The 12,963-nt window shown below is 42.4% G+C and overlaps 1 protein-coding gene across 4 annotated transcripts in view; it reads left to right on the forward strand.

Annotated features, from left to right (window-relative positions):
- The window catches only part of SLC39A14 (solute carrier family 39 member 14), a 43,048-nt gene that overhangs the window by 22,282 nt on the left and 7,803 nt on the right, over nucleotides 1-12,963 (forward strand). For all 4 annotated transcript variants that reach the window (XM_075858872.1, XM_075858871.1, XM_075858870.1 and 1 more), the window contains exon 7: nucleotides 28-235. In XM_075858872.1, coding sequence (XP_075714987.1) covers nucleotides 28-235 — 208 coding nt within the window. The remainder of the gene's footprint in view (nucleotides 1-27; nucleotides 236-12,963) is intronic.

Raw genomic sequence — 12,963 nt, forward strand, 5'->3', positions numbered from 1 at the left:
TGTATATACTATGGTCTTCTGATTTAGGACCTCCCAGGGCAGCAAAGTTCTTGTTACTGGCTGAAAGGGATCCGGTACTCTGACATCGGCACGCTGGCCTGGATGATCACACTAAGTGATGGACTCCATAATTTCATAGACGGTTTGGCTATCGGAGCCTCGTTTACAGTGTCTGTTTTCCAAGGGGTCAGCACGTCCATCGCCATCCTGTGTGAGGAGTTCCCCCATGAACTTGGTACGTTACCTAATACAAAGTGTGTGTGTGTGTGTGTGTGTGTGTGTGTGTGTGTGTGTGTGTCTGAAGGATGACACTTGGGTGAATTCACAAATTTGTTGCAGAAATTTCTGACTGTCCCATTTATCTGAATGGGACTTGCAGAAATACATGCACCTGCTGCAGAAACAACCTCATTCACATGTACAGTATGGGATAGATTTTCAGTTGCAGAAATTTCTGCAACAAATCTGCCACGTGTGAATTCACCCTTTAACCCCTTCCAGACATTTGTCGCATGTATACGTCATGGAAAGCTAGTACTTCCCGCATTTTGCCGTATCCATATGACTAATGCATGGCACAGCTCAGAAGCGGAGTCTGTGCCATCATCGCCGGATGTCAGCGGTGTATTATAGCTGACATCCGACTGTAATGGCGGGGACTGAAATTAGCTTCGATCCCTGCCATTAACCCCTTAAATACAGCGGTCAAAAGCGATCGCTGCATTTAAATTGTTTGCAGCTCATCGGCACCCCAGCAATAAAATTGCAGCGGTTCTCGTGGGTGCAATGGCAACCGGAGGCTTAATACTGGCCTCCCGGTCTGCCTAGCACCAAAGGCTTCCAGGCCCCGCATGTCAGGAGCTGAGCCGGCATCCTCAGCGGTGGATGTCCGCTGTATGTTACAGCCGACATCCACCTGTAACGGCAGGAATCGGAGCTAGCTCCGATTCCTGCCATAACCCCTTAGATGAAGCGATCGAAAGCAATAGCTGCATCTTAGAGGTTGCTAGCGGATCGGCAGTCCTGCCATGCAATCAGGGCTGCCGACTGCTGCAATGGCAACAGGAGGCCTAACAATGGCCTCCTGCTCTGCCATTACGGAAGCCGATTAGGCCCCACCGGGAGGCGAAGCCTAATCGGCTTGCTGTTAGTGAATCACTGATCTAATACATTGCACTACATAGGTAGTGCAATGTATTAGAAAAAAAATAAATTAGACAGTTGGACCTTCAAGTCCCCTAGTGGGACTTGAAAAAAAAGTGTAAAAAAAAAAAAAAAGTTTTAAAAGTTCAACTAATAAAATCAAACACAATCGCCCTTTTTCCCTTATCAAGTCCTTTTTATTATTGAAAAAATCAAACCATACATATTTGGTATCGCCGTGACCATAACAGTCTGAGCTATGAAGAGCGTAAAAAAAAACTATACCAGAATTTCTGTTTTTGGACACTTTGCCCTACAAATATTGACGTAAAAAGTCGCACGTATCCTAAAATGGTACCTATAAAAACTATAGCTCGTCTCGCAAAAAACAAGCCCTCATACACCTCCGTCGACAAAACAATTAAAACGTTATGGTTCTCACAACTTGGCGACGGAAAGAAATACATTCTTTCTACAAAAGTAATTTTATTGTGCAAAAAGTTGTAAAACATAGAAAGTGCTATAAAATGGGTATCGCCGGAATCTGACTGACCCGCAGAATAAAGGTAACATGTAATTTATAACGCATGGTGAACGCTGTATAAAAAAAACTATGCCAGAATTGCTGTTTTTTGGTTACCTGGCCTCCCAAAAAATATAGGATCAAAAAGTCGCATGTACCCCAAAATGGTACCAATAAAAACTACAGCTCGTTCCGCAAAAAAACAGCCCTCCTACAACTACCCCTATGAAAGAATAAAATTAGTTAAAGGGAATGTGTCGCTAGAATTTTTTTTTTATTTTTTTTTAGTTAAACATTTAGTATATAAATGATTAAACACTGTTCTAATTTTTTTTTTTTTTTTTTTTCCCAAGTCAGGAAATATTATAAATTAGATTCTAATTTATAACATTTCCATGTGCTGGTCACTAGAGGGAGCAATACCCAAAATTGCAGCATTGCAACATGGTAAGGGTATGTGCACACACACTAATTACGTCCGTAATTGACGGACGTATTTCGGCCGCAAGTACCGGACCGAACACAGTGCAGGGAGCCGGGCTCCTAGCATCATACTTATGTACGATGCTATGAGTCCCTGCCTCGCTGCAGGACAACTGTCCCGTACTGTAATCATGTTTTCAGTACGGGACAGTAGTTCCACGGAGAGGCAGGGACTCCTAGCGTCGTACATAAGTATGATGCTAGGAGCCCGGCTCCCTGCACTGTGTTCGGTCCAATACTTGCGGCCGAAATACGTCCATCAATTACGGACGTAATTAGTGTGTGTGCACATACCCTAAAGCAACCACATTGCTTTATGCGGCAAAATTTTAGAATACACACTCGCTCTAGTGTGCTCAATTAATCCCCCTCCTTTATCCTGTCTAGTGTCGGGAGAAAGGAGGGGGTTTAATGTTCAAACCTCCTACACTGTGTGTCGCCATTTTTTTGAGCGAATGCACAAGTGTAGTAGGTTTACATACAGTGGTAATCACACACTAAAACACGTACATACACAGAAATAACTTACCTGCTCCTGCTGCCTCCACTCCGTCCGCTCCTAGTGCTTGCTTCTGAACACATGTCTGGAAGTAGTCATCTTACTGTCCGGCCGCGGCTTCCGGTCCATATGAAAATGGCGCCGGATGTCGCTCGGCCGAAGACCTTCCTTTTGGACTGCGTGGGAGAGCGGCGCATGCGCCGTTGCCACACAGACGGCGTGCACCACAGTGAATGGAACGGCTCCTGTTCGCATTCTCTATGGGGATGTATGTGCCGTATTCCATCTCTGTATGTGTCGTTAATCGACACATACAGAGATGAAAAAAAAAATGGCAGCCCCCATAGTGAAGAAAAAGTTAGAAAAAAGTAAAACGCAAACACAAATAAATACAATTTATTTTAATAACACACTAAAAGCTAATTTATATAAATAAATTTAAAAAGACGCGACACCTGTCCTTTTTGAAGGCTCCAATAAGTCAGGAAATAAAAAATATGTAGTTGTGCAGCCCGAGGGGAACATTTCTTCTGTTTCAAGAGGCGAATTATCAAGGCCCTAAAATTAGGGAACCAGGAAGTGGAGGGCCCAAACATATCCGCTGGAAGTGAGGGCGCCCGTATTATACCAGGACAACACTTTACCAGCAAAATTCCCCAAACTACAAAGGTGCCGAGTGTGGACCAAAAGGGGGATAAGAAAGGATGCCATATATCAATACGACACCGGCCTGTGCAGAAAGGATTGCTTCACAGCGTAACACACATCTATGGATTATTTTATTGTTTTTTTTTAATAACCCAATTATTATACCACCTGACTGCCCCTGATGTACTCTGCCCGGCTTACATGTACCCCCACGTTATAATTGAAAACACCAGCAATACTCAAACAAATCTTCTACCAAGAAAAATCCACGCGCCAAATGGCGCTCCCTCCCCTCTGATCCCTACAGTGTGCTCAAACAGCTGTTTACTTCCACATATATTGCATCGCCATACCCGGGAGAACCCTTTTTAACAATTTTTAAGATGTGGCACAGGCTGGGCACTACATATTTGCCACTGAATTGGCATATCTAGGGAAAAATTTGCATTTTTACTTTGCACCATCTGCAGCGCAATCATTTTATGGAAAAGTCCTGTAGGGTGAAAATGCTCACTACACCCCTTTAAAGAGTCTCTGTCACCACATTATAAGTGCCCTATCTTCTACATAGTGAGATCGGCGCTGTAATGTAGGTAACAGCAGTGGTTTTTATTTCGAAAAACGATACATTTAAGTTCTGAGCAATTTTAGCTTTATGCTAATGACTTACTTAATGCCCAACTGGGCGTGTTTTTTTACTTCTGACCAAGTGGGCGTTGTGGAGAGAAGTGTATGACGCTGACCAATCCGCGTCATACACTTTTCTCCATTCATTTACTCAGCACATAGTGAGCAACGTAGGATCACTATGTGCAGCCACATACGGACACATTAACGTTACTGAAGTGTCTTGACAGTGAATAGACATCACTTCCAGCCAGGACGGGATGTCTATTCACAATTCTGACACTTCGGTAATGTTTGTGTGGGACTTAGAGCACAGCAAGCGTAATCTCGCGAGATCGCGCTGTAAATGACAGCACAACGTGATCTCGATGTGCTGTGCTGTAAGTCACACACAAACGTTACTGAAGTGTCGGGATTGTGAATAGACATCCCGTCCTGGCTGGAGGTGATGTCTATTCACTGCCAAGACACTTCGGTAACGTTAATGTGTGTGTGTATGTGACAGCACATAGTGAACAACGCAGGATCACTATGTGCTGATTACATGAATGGAGAGAAGTGTATGGCGCTGATTAGTCAGTGATTGGTCGGCTTCCTACACTTCTTTACAACGCCCACTTGGTCAAAAGTAAAAACACGCCCAGTTGGGCATTAAGAAAGTAATTTGCATAAAGCTAAAATTGCTCACAACTTGGTGAAAATAGATAATTTTTCTAAATAAAAACCACTGCTGTTACCTACATTACAGCGCCGATCACATTATGTAAGAGATAGGGCACTTATAATGTGGTGACAGCCTTGATGGGTGCAGTTTCCAAAATGGGGTCACTTCTCAGGTGTTTCTTTTATTATTTCACATCAGAGCCTCTGCAATTGTGAACCAATACTTTGTAAATCACCAAATGAGGTCTCAATTTTACATGTTACTCTTTCACTCCTGAGCCCTGTCAAATGTCCAGGCAAACGACTTGGGCCACATGTTGGGTGATTCTAAAACCGGGAAACACCGCATAATAATTAGGGAGCTGTCTTGTTATGGTGGCACAAGCCGGGCACCACATATTGGCATATGTATGGGAAAAAATCCAGTTTTCACTCTGCAACATCGAGTGCAAAACACCTGCGGGGTTAACATGCTCACTACACGCCTAGGTGAATGCATTGAGGGGTGTAGTTTCCTAAATGGAGTCCCTTTTTGGGCGTTTTCATTGTTTTGTCCCCTCAGCGGCTTTGTAAATGTGACATGGCCTCCACAAACCATTCCTGCTAAATGTGATCTCCAAAAGCCAAATAGCGCTCTTTCCATTCTAAGCCCTGCCGTGTATCCAAACATCCGTTTTTATTACCACATGTGGGGTATTGTTTTACTCGGGAGAAATTGCTTTACAAATGTTTTTGGTGCTTTTTCTCCTTCAGACTTTGTGGAAATGAGAACAAAAATCACTAAACCTACATTTTCTTTGAAAAAAATTTAGATTTTAATTTTTACGGCCTAATTCCAATTTCTGCAATAAATATGTGGGGTCAAAATGCTCACTACACCCCTAAATAATTTCCTTGAGGTGTGTAGGTCCCAAATGGGGTCACTTTTGGGGGATTTCCACGGTTTTAGCACCGCAAGAGCCCTTCAAACCTGACATGGTGCCGAAAATATTTTCTAATAAGAAGGCCTCAAAATCCACTAAGTGCTCCTTTTGCTTCTGAGGCCGGTGCTTCAGTCCATTAGCACACTAGAGCCACATGTGGCACGTTTCCTAAGGCCTTATTCACACGAACGTGTTTAACGTCCGTGAAAATCACGCGTGTTGCACGGACCGATGTTAGTCAATGGGGCTGTTCAGACATTCTGTGATTTTCACACAGCGTGTGTCCGCTGCGTAAAACTCACAACATGCCCTATACTTGGGCGTTTTTCGCACATCACGCACACATTGAAGTCAATGGGTGCGTGAAAATCACGCGCAGCACACGGAAGCACTTCCGTGTGTCGCGTGTGATTCGCGCAACAGTAGATGAAGGAAGTGCTTTTATTTTTTTACTTAATTTCTTTTTCTAAACCGAAAACCGCGTGTCATAAGGCTGGCATATGCGTGGAAATCCCGCAGCAAACATGATGGCACACGGAACTGCAACGCGCAAAAAATGCAGGGTTTTTTGCGCGCGCAAAACTCACACGTTCGTGTGAATAAGGCCTTAATCTGCAGAACCTGGGCAATAAATATGGTGTTACATTTCTCTGGTAAATCTTTGTTACAAAAAAAAAAAATAGATTAACCCCTTCCCTCTTTAGCCACTTTTGACCTTCCTGACAGAGCCTCATTTTTCAAATCTGACGTGTCACTTTATGTGGTAATAACTCCAGAAAGCTTTCACCTATCCAAGCGATTCTGAGATTGTTTTCTCGTGACACATTGCACTTTAAGTTACTGGCAAAATTTGCTCGATATGTTCAGTATTTAATTGTGAAAAACACCAAAAATTTGCGAAAAATTGCAAAAATTTGCATTTTTTTCAATTTAAATGTATCTGCTTGTAAGACAGGCAGTTATAACACACAAAATTGTTCCTAATGAACATCCCCCATATGTCTACTTTAGATCGACATAGTTTTTTGAACATTTTCTTTTTCTAGGACGTTACAAGGCTTAGAACTTTAGCAGCAATTTCTCACATTTTCAAGAAAATTTCAAAAGGCTATTTTTACAGGGGCCAGTTCAGTTGTGAAGTGGTTTTGAGGGCCTTATATATTAGAAACCCCCAAAAAGTCACCCCATTTTAAAAACTTCACCCCTCAAAGTATTCAAAACGGCATTTAGAAAATGTCTTAACCCTTTACACATTTCACAGGAATTAAAGCAAAGTAGAGGTGAAATTTACAAATTTCATATTTTTTTGCAGAAATACATTTTTAATACAATTTTTTTTTTTTTTTTTTATTTTTTTTTTATTTTTTTTTTTTTTTATAACACAGAAGGTTTTACCAGAGAAATGCAACTCAATATTTGTTGCCCAGTTTCTGCAGTTTTAGGAAATATCCCACATGTGGCCGTAGCGTGCTACTGGACTGAAGTACCGGCCTCAGAAGCAAAGGAACACCTAGGGGATTTTGGGGCCTTATTTTTGTTAGAATATATTTTAGGCACCATGTCAGGTTTGAAGGGCTCTTGCAGTGCCAAAACAGTAAAAATCCCCCAAAAGTGACCCCATCTGGGAAACTAGACACCTCAAGGAAATTATCTAGGGGTACAGTGAGCATTTTGACCGCACAGGTTTTTTGCAAAAAATTATTGGAAGTAGGCCGTGAAAATTAAAATCGACATTTCTTCAAAGAAAATGTAGGTTTAGCGATTTTATTTATTTTTTTATTTTTTTTCTTATTTCCACAAGGACTAAAGGAGAAAAAGCACCGCAAAATTTGTAAAGCAATTTCTCCCGAGTAAAACAATACCCGACATGTGGTAATAAATGGATATTTGGACACACGACAGGGCTCAGAAGGGAAAGAGCGCCATTTGGCAGGAATGGTTTGAGAGGCCATGTCACATTTACAAAGCCCCTGAGGGGACAAAACAGTGGAAACGCCCCCACAAGTGACCCCATTTCGGAAACTACACCCATTGAGGAAATTATCTAGGGGTATAGTGAGTGTTTTGACTCCACAGGTTTTTTGCATAAATTATTGGATGTAGGCCCTCAAAATAATAATCTACATTTTTTCAAAGAAAATGTAGGTTTAGCTAATTTTTTCTCATTTCCAGAAGGACTGAAGGAGAAAAAGCACCACAAAATTTGTAAAGCAAATTCTCCAGAGTAAAACAATACCCCACATGTGGTAATAAACGGCTGTTTGGACACACGGCAGGGCTTAGAAGGGAAAGAGCACTATTTGGCTTTTTGAGATCACATTTAGCAGGAATGGTTTGCGGAGGCCATGTCACATTTGCAAAGCCCCTGAGGGGACAAAACAATGAAAACGCCCAAAAAGGGACTCCATTTAGGAAACTACACCTCTTGAGGAATTCATCTAGGGGTGTAGTAAGCATTTTGACCCCACAGATGTTTCATAGAATTTATTAGAATTAGGCAGTGAAAATAAAAACAGTCCTTTTTCTTCAATAAGACGTAGCTTTAGCGCAAATTTTTTCATTTTCTCAACAAATAAAGGAAAAAAAGAACCCAACATTTGTAAAGCAATTTCTCCCAAGTATGGCAATACCCCATATGTGGTCATAAACTGCTGTTTGGACAAACGGCAGGGCTCAGAAGGGAAGGACCGCCATTTGGAGTGCAGATGTTGCTGGATTGGTTTCTGGGCGCCTGTGGGCCCAAAACAGTGGAAACCCCCCAGAAGTGACCCCATTTTGGAAACCGCCCCTCAATGCATTTACCAAGGGGTGTAGTAAGCATTTTAACCCTGCAGGTGTTTTGTAGAAATTAGTGTGCACTCTATGTTGCAGAGTGAAAATGGGATTTTTTTTCCATAGATATGCCAATATGTGGTGCCCGGCTTGTGCCACCATAACAAGACAGCTCTCTAATTATTATGCAGTGTTTCCCGGTTTTAGAAACACCCAACATGTGGCCCTAATCTTTTGCCTGGACATATGACAGGGCTCAGGAGTGAAGAGTACCATGCGGAGTGGAGGCCTAATTTGGCGATTTACAAAGCATTGGTTCACAACTGCAGAGGCTCAGATGTGAAATAATAAAAAGAAACCCCTGAGAAGTGACCCCATTATGGAAACTGCACCCCTCAAGGCATTTATTAAGAGGTGTAGTGAGGATTTTCACCCCACAGGTCTTTTCCATAAATGAATGCGCTGCGGATGGTGCAAATTAAAAATTTATATTTCCCCCTAGATATGCCATTCAGTGGCAAATATGTCATGCCCAGCTTATGCCACTGGAGACACACACCCCAAAAATTGCTAAAAGGGTTCTCCCGGGTATGACGATGCCATATATGTTGAAGGAAACTGCTGTTTGGGCACACTGTAGGGTTCAGAGCCGAGGGCGCACCATTTGGCTTTTGGAGAGCGGATTTTGCTTGGTACTATATTTGTTTGAGTATTGCTGGTGTTTCCATTTATAATGTGGGGGTACATGTAAGCGGGGCGGAGTATATCAGGGGCATAGTCAGGTGGTATAATAATGGGGTAAAAAAAAATAAAAATAATAATCCATAGATGTGTGTTACGCTGTGACACAATCCTTTCTGCACAGGCCGGTGTCGCACTGATAAATGGTGTCATTTCTTATCCCCCTTTTGGTCCACACTCCGCACCTTTGTAGTTTGGGGAATTTTGCTGGGAAAGTGTTGTCCTGGTATAATACGGGGACCCTCGCTTCCAGCGGATATGTTTGGGCCCTCCCCTTCCTGGTTCCCTAATTTTAGGTCCTTGATAAATCGCCTCTTGAAACAGAAGAAATGTTCCCCTCGGGCACAACTGCATATTTTTTTATTTCCTGACTTATTGGAGCCATAACTAATTTTATTTTTCATAGACGTAGCGGTATGAGGGCTGGTTTGTTGCGGGACAAGCTGTAGTTATTATTGGTACCATTTTGGGGTACATGCAACTTTTTGATCACCTTTTATCCTATTTTTTTGGGATGCCAGATAAACAAAAAAACGCATTTCTGGCACAGCTTTTTTTCGTTTTTTTTTATACAGCGTTCACCATGCGTTATAAATTACATGTTAACTTTATTCTGCGGGTCAGTACGATTCCGGCGATACCTAATTTATAGGACTTTTTTATGTTTTACAACTTTTTGCACAATAAAATTACTTTTGTAAAAAGAATGTATTTTTTCTGTCGCCAAGTTGTGAGAACCATAACTTTTTAATTTTTTTGTCGACGGAGGTGTATGAGGACTTGTTTTTTGCGGGATGAGCTATAGTTTTTATAGGTACCATTTTTGGATACGTACGACTTTTTGATCACTTTTTATTCTAATATTTGTAGGGCAAAGTGACCAAAAAACAGAAACTCCGGTAACGTTTTTTTACGTTTTTTTTTTACGCTGTTCACTGCGTGCAATAAATAATATAATATTTTGATACCTCAGGTCGTTACGGTCGTGGCGATACCAAATACATATGGTTTATTATTTTACAATAATAAAGGACTTGATAAGAGTAAAAGGGGGATTTGTGTTTTATTTGATTACTTGAAACTTTTATTTTCAAACTTTTATTTTTTGCACTTTTTTTATACTTTTTTTTTTTACACGTTTTCTCAAGTCCCACTAGGGGACTTGAAGGTCCAACGGTCAGATTATTTTTTTTTCTAATACATTGCACTACCTATGTAGTACAATGTATTAGATCTGTCAGTCATTCACTGACAGCAAGCCGATTAGGCTTCGCCTCCCGGCGGGGCCTAAATCGGCTTCCGTAATGGCAGAGCAGGAGACCATTGTGTCTCCTGTTGCCATAACAGCAGTCGCCAGTCCTGATTGCCTGTCAGGGCTGGCGATCTGCTAGTAACCGCTACGATGCAGCAATCGCTTTCGATTGCTGCATCGAAGATGTTAATGGCAGGGATCGGAGCTAGCTCCGGTTCCTGCCGTTACAGGTGGATGTCAGCTGTACAGTACTGCTGACTTCCACCGCTGATGACGCCGGATCAGCTCTTGACCCAGCGCCATCTTGCCGGCAGCTACGGAAGCCGATCAGGCTCCGCCGCCGGGCGGACCTTGACCGGCTTCGGTGCTAGGCAGACCGGGAGGCCAGTATTAGGCCTCCGGTTGCCATTGCAGCCACCGGAACCCCGGCAATTTCATTGCTGGGTTCCGATGAGCTGCAAACACCTTAAGTGCAGCGATCGCATTTGAGCGCTGCACTTAAGGGGTTAATGGCGGGGATCGAAGCTAATTTCAGTCCCCGCCGTTACAGTTGGATGTCAGCTGTAAGATACAGCTGAGATCCGACGATGATGGCAGCGACTGCGCTTCTGAGTCGGTGCCAAACATTTGGCGTAAGTATACGACATTTTGCGGGAAGCACTGGCTTTCCATGACGTATATTTACGGCAAATGTCGGGAAGGGGTTAAAAAATGAATTTCTGCAAAAAAAATTTGTCAATTTCACCTCTACCTTGCTTTAACCCCTTCCCGCTCCTTGACGTACTATTACGTCATGGCAGCTGTATCGTTCGCGCTCCATGCCGTAATAGTACGTCTCGGGAGTAACGGCCGTTTCGGCCGTCCTCCCGACACATACAGGAGCTGTGACGCTGCTGTCTTGTTCAGCAGCTGTCACAGCTCCTACAGCGGGGACCGATCGCTGTGTCCCCGCTGATTAACCCCTTAAAAGCCGCGTTCTATAGAGATCGCGGCTTTTTAGGGGTTAAGCTGCCATCGCCGGCCTGCTACGCGATAGCGGCCGGCGATGGTGACTATGGCAACCGGACACCAAACAATGGCGTCCGGCTATGCCATAGACGGAAGCCTAGTGGGTCCTGACAACGTCAGGACCCACTATGCTTGCTGTCAGTGAGTAGCTGACAGTTCTAATACACTGCACTACGCATGTAGTGCAGTGTATTAGAATAGCGATCAGGGCCTCCTGCCCTCATGTCCCCTAGTGGGACAAAGTAATAAAGTAAAAAAAAAGTTAAAAAAAGATGTGTAAAAATAAGAAAATAAAAGTTTTAAAAGTAATAAAAGTAAAAGTCCCACTTTTTCCCTTATCAGGCCTTTATTATTAATAAAAATATATAAACAAACAAATAAACTATACATAATTGGTATCGCCGCGTCCGTAACGGCCTGAACTACAAAATTATTTTGTTATTTATCCCGCACGGTGAACGCCGTAAAAAAAAATATTAATAAACCGTACCACAATCACAATTGTTTGGTCACTTCACCTCCCAAAAAATGGAATAAAAAGAGATCAAAAAGTCGCATGTACCTAAAAATGGTCCTGATTGAAACTACAGTTCGTTACGCAAAAAATAAGTCCTCGCACGGCTTTATTGATTGAAAAATAAAAACGTTATGGCTCTTAGAATAAGGTAACACAAAAAGTGAATGATTGTTTACAAAACGTATTTTATTGTGCAAACGCCATAAGACATAAAAAAAAACTATAAACATCTGGTATCGCCGTGATCGTATCGCCCCGCAGAATAAAGTTAATATATCATTTATAGCGCACGGTGAACGCTGTAAAAAAAAAAGTATACAAAAACAATAGTAGAATTGCTGTTTATTAGTCACCACGCCACCTAAAAATGGAATAAAAACTGATCAAAAAGCCGCATGCACCCCATGAAAACTACAATGGATTCCTCAAGGGGTCTAGTTTCCAAATTGGGGTCACTTTTGGGGGGTTTCCAATGTTTTGGCACCACAAGACCTCTTCAAACCGGACATGGTGCCTAATAAAAAAGAGGGCTCAAAATCCGCTAGGTGCTCCTTTGCTTCGGAGGCCGGTGCTTCAGTCCATTACCGCCCGAGGGCCACATGTGGGATATTTCTCTAAACTGCAGAATCTGGGCAATAAGTATTGAGTTGCGTTTCTCTGATAAATCCTTTTGTGTTATAAAAAAAATGGTATAAAAAGAGTGTCACCTCTACTTTGCTCTAAATTTCTGTGAAACACCTAAAGGGTTCATAAACTTTCTAAATGCTGTTGTGAATACTTTGAGGGGTCTAGTTTCTAAAATGGGGTGTTTGATAGGGGTTTCTAATATATGGGCCCCTCAAAGCAACTTCAGAAATGAACTGGAACCTAAAAAAATAAATAAATGAGGCAATACTTCGCTTCTTACATTATACTGATAATGAGCCGTGCCCACTCCGAGATGACCCCAGTTTTGACCGTTTGTATAAACGGAGACCCCTATTAGACCGTTCCAGTGCCCGGTTTTCCCAAGCATACACCCCCGAGAAGTGTTTTTCTATTGATGAGTCCCTGGTACATTTTAAAGGGAGGGTTCAATTCCGCCAGTACCTGCCAGGTAAGAGGGCAAGGTATGGCGTGAAGATGTATAAGCTGCGAGAGTGCATCAGGGTATACCTACAGATT

This window comes from Rhinoderma darwinii, chromosome 3 (genome assembly GCF_050947455.1).
Source record: "Rhinoderma darwinii isolate aRhiDar2 chromosome 3, aRhiDar2.hap1, whole genome shotgun sequence".
NCBI lineage: Eukaryota > Metazoa > Chordata > Amphibia > Anura > Rhinodermatidae > Rhinoderma > Rhinoderma darwinii.